Raw genomic sequence first — 2,474 nt, 5'->3', positions numbered from 1 at the left:
CATTAATCCCATGTTTCTTTTTCATTTTACTGTTACTCATTCTATTGAGAGGGTGTTTAGTCTTACATACTAGTACTATTCCATATGTACTAACGTCCCTTTTGCCGATGGCACTGCATCTTTAATAGATGCAGGTGGTTCCACAGCAGGCGGCATTGATTAGTGATAGCAGTACACCCTCTCCTCAGCTGACTTGGTGAGCCCTCTTCATATCGGGGTCTTGTATCTTTTGTTCTGTACATATAGTGTTTTTGAGGTATAGTCGAAGCCTTGTTGCCGGCATCATCATACTACTATTTTGTATCCATTAGAGGCTCCGTAGACATAGTGTGGGTTGTATCTTCATTTTGGGAAGGTTAAGCTAAAGGTGTTGTATTTATATCCCACGTTTCCACTTCTAAACTATTAATGTGTAATGTAATATACTTTTGGAAATTGTAAATGAAGTAACTAATGGTAATGAAGTTTGTGTTATTCATGCGATCTTCTCATTGTCTAGTTAATGGAATACGTCTTCACTTTGTTCATGGGTACGATCGGGTAGAAGGTATTAAGTAGGCTTGCTTGACTGGGATATCGCAGTTGAGCGCCGGTCGCGCTCTACAAGGTCGGGGAGTGACAAGTTTGGTATCAGAGCCTAAGGTTTTAAAGTCTCCTAGGATGTCTCGGAGCCGTGTCTAGTAGAGTCCTTATCGGTGTGTTGTCGACCAGATCTATAATTAGGAAGCTACTTGGACATTTAGAAATGTCACCCTTCTTTAATGATCTAGATTGTGCGATAGAGCTCATTGTATGACTGTTCATCCTTTAACTCATGCATTGTCCTCATATGCAGTATATGGCGCCCAGGAAGAAGGCAATAACTGGCCAAAGAGCCAATGCCACCCCAGGAGTTTAATTCTATATCTGATGATACGGGTGAACACCCGAGGGATGAGGATATCCCCCCAACTACTACACCGCCTGATTCTACTACTCCTGCTCAGTTGGATCTTCCAGTGTTCACATGTACTGATCCTGAGGAGGACCCCTAGGACTTTATTGATGATATGGACAAGACTCTCCAAGTAATGCCTGCTACTGAGACGGAAGCAGTGGAGTTGGCCTCCTACCGCCTGAAAGAGGTGACCTATTCTTGGTTTGAGATGTGGGAGGAGTCCCGTGAGGAGGGGAGCCCTCCGGCGAGGTGGAGTGAGTTTGCCGACACCTTCATTGACCATTTCTTGCATGTCGAGACTAAGGAAGCCCATGCCGCTGAGTTTGAGAACTTGAAGCAAGGTAGCATGAGTGTTTGGGAGTACCATATGAGATTCGCGTGCCTGTCCAAGTATGCTGTTTACATGTTGCCCACTATGGAGGCAAGAGTGCGCCGGTTTCTGTAGGGCCTCAGCCCCTTGGTTATTAATGAGGACGCTACGGCTGCCTTGAATTATGATATGAACTATGAGAATATCGTGGCATTTTCTCAAGCCATGGAGACCTGCAAATTGAAGAATAGAATGGAGCGAGAGGGTAGCAATAAGTCCCGGTCCACGGGCAAATTTGGTGGTTATTCTGATGGTGGTGGTGGTGGCAGGTCAGCATTCAGGGGAGGGTCGTTAGGGCCATCCAGTCATTTTCTCAATCTTCGGTTAGTGCATAACCATCAGGGCCCAGTCAGCAGCAGTCGAGCCATTTCAAGCCCAGTCAGGGCAATAGGGGATCCCACCAGCAGGGTCGGCCTGGAGGGAGATTCCAACAGTAGCGGAGGCCCCCATGCCCTAAGTATGGGAAGAATAATTTTGGGGCCTGCTTCATGGACCAACCCATATGCTACGGGAGCGGTATTAGGGGTCACATTAAGAGGGATTGTCGTTCGTCCCACTAGAGTGTCGGCAGGGGTATGACACAGCCAGCCAGTTCTGCAGCCACTTCATCTGCAGCACCCCCTCCAGCTTGACGCACTCCAGTACCCGCAGGGCGTGGTACAACTAGGGGTGGTGCACAAAATTCGGGAGGACCTGACTATTTCTATGCTATGAGGGGTTGCCAGAGTTCAGAGGCTTCTCTAGATGTTGTCATAGGTATATTTACTATCCAATCTCATGATGTATATGCTCTTATTGATCCCGATTCCACTTTGTCGTACGTCACTCCTTATGTTGCTATGGAATTTGGGATAGAACTGGAACATCTTCATGAGTCGTTCTCTATATCTACTCCAATTGTTGAGTCTATTATGGCCGCACAGGTTTATAGGTTTTGTGTTGTCACGGTGCATGGTCAGGACACCATGGCCGATCTCATTGAATTGGGAATGGTTGATTTTGATGTAATAATTGGGATAGACCGGCATTATTCATGTTTGCCAAGCTTGAATGTTGAACCAGAACCGTTAAGTTTGAATTTCCAAATGAGCCAGTTATTGAATGGAAGGGGGATAATGTATTGCCGAAGGGTAGGTTTATTTCTTACCATAAGGCTACGAAGATGAT

At 46.1% G+C, this 2,474-nt stretch overlaps 1 protein-coding gene across 1 annotated transcript; it reads left to right on the top strand.

Moving 5' to 3' along the window:
• Positions 1-1,049: 1,049 nt before the first annotated feature.
• Positions 1,050-1,382, top strand: LOC138892631 (uncharacterized). Its single transcript, XM_070176366.1, has one exon. It carries the CDS (start codon positions 1,050-1,052, stop codon positions 1,380-1,382), a length of 333 nt encoding a protein of 110 aa, XP_070032467.1.
• The last annotated feature ends 1,092 nt before the right edge of the window (positions 1,383-2,474 follow it).

This window comes from Nicotiana tomentosiformis, chromosome 5 (assembly GCF_000390325.3).
Source record: "Nicotiana tomentosiformis chromosome 5, ASM39032v3, whole genome shotgun sequence".
Taxonomy (NCBI): Eukaryota; Viridiplantae; Streptophyta; class Magnoliopsida; order Solanales; family Solanaceae; genus Nicotiana; species Nicotiana tomentosiformis.
Note: the sequence above shows the minus strand (reverse complement) of the source record. Positions and strands in the feature narration are given on the sequence as shown.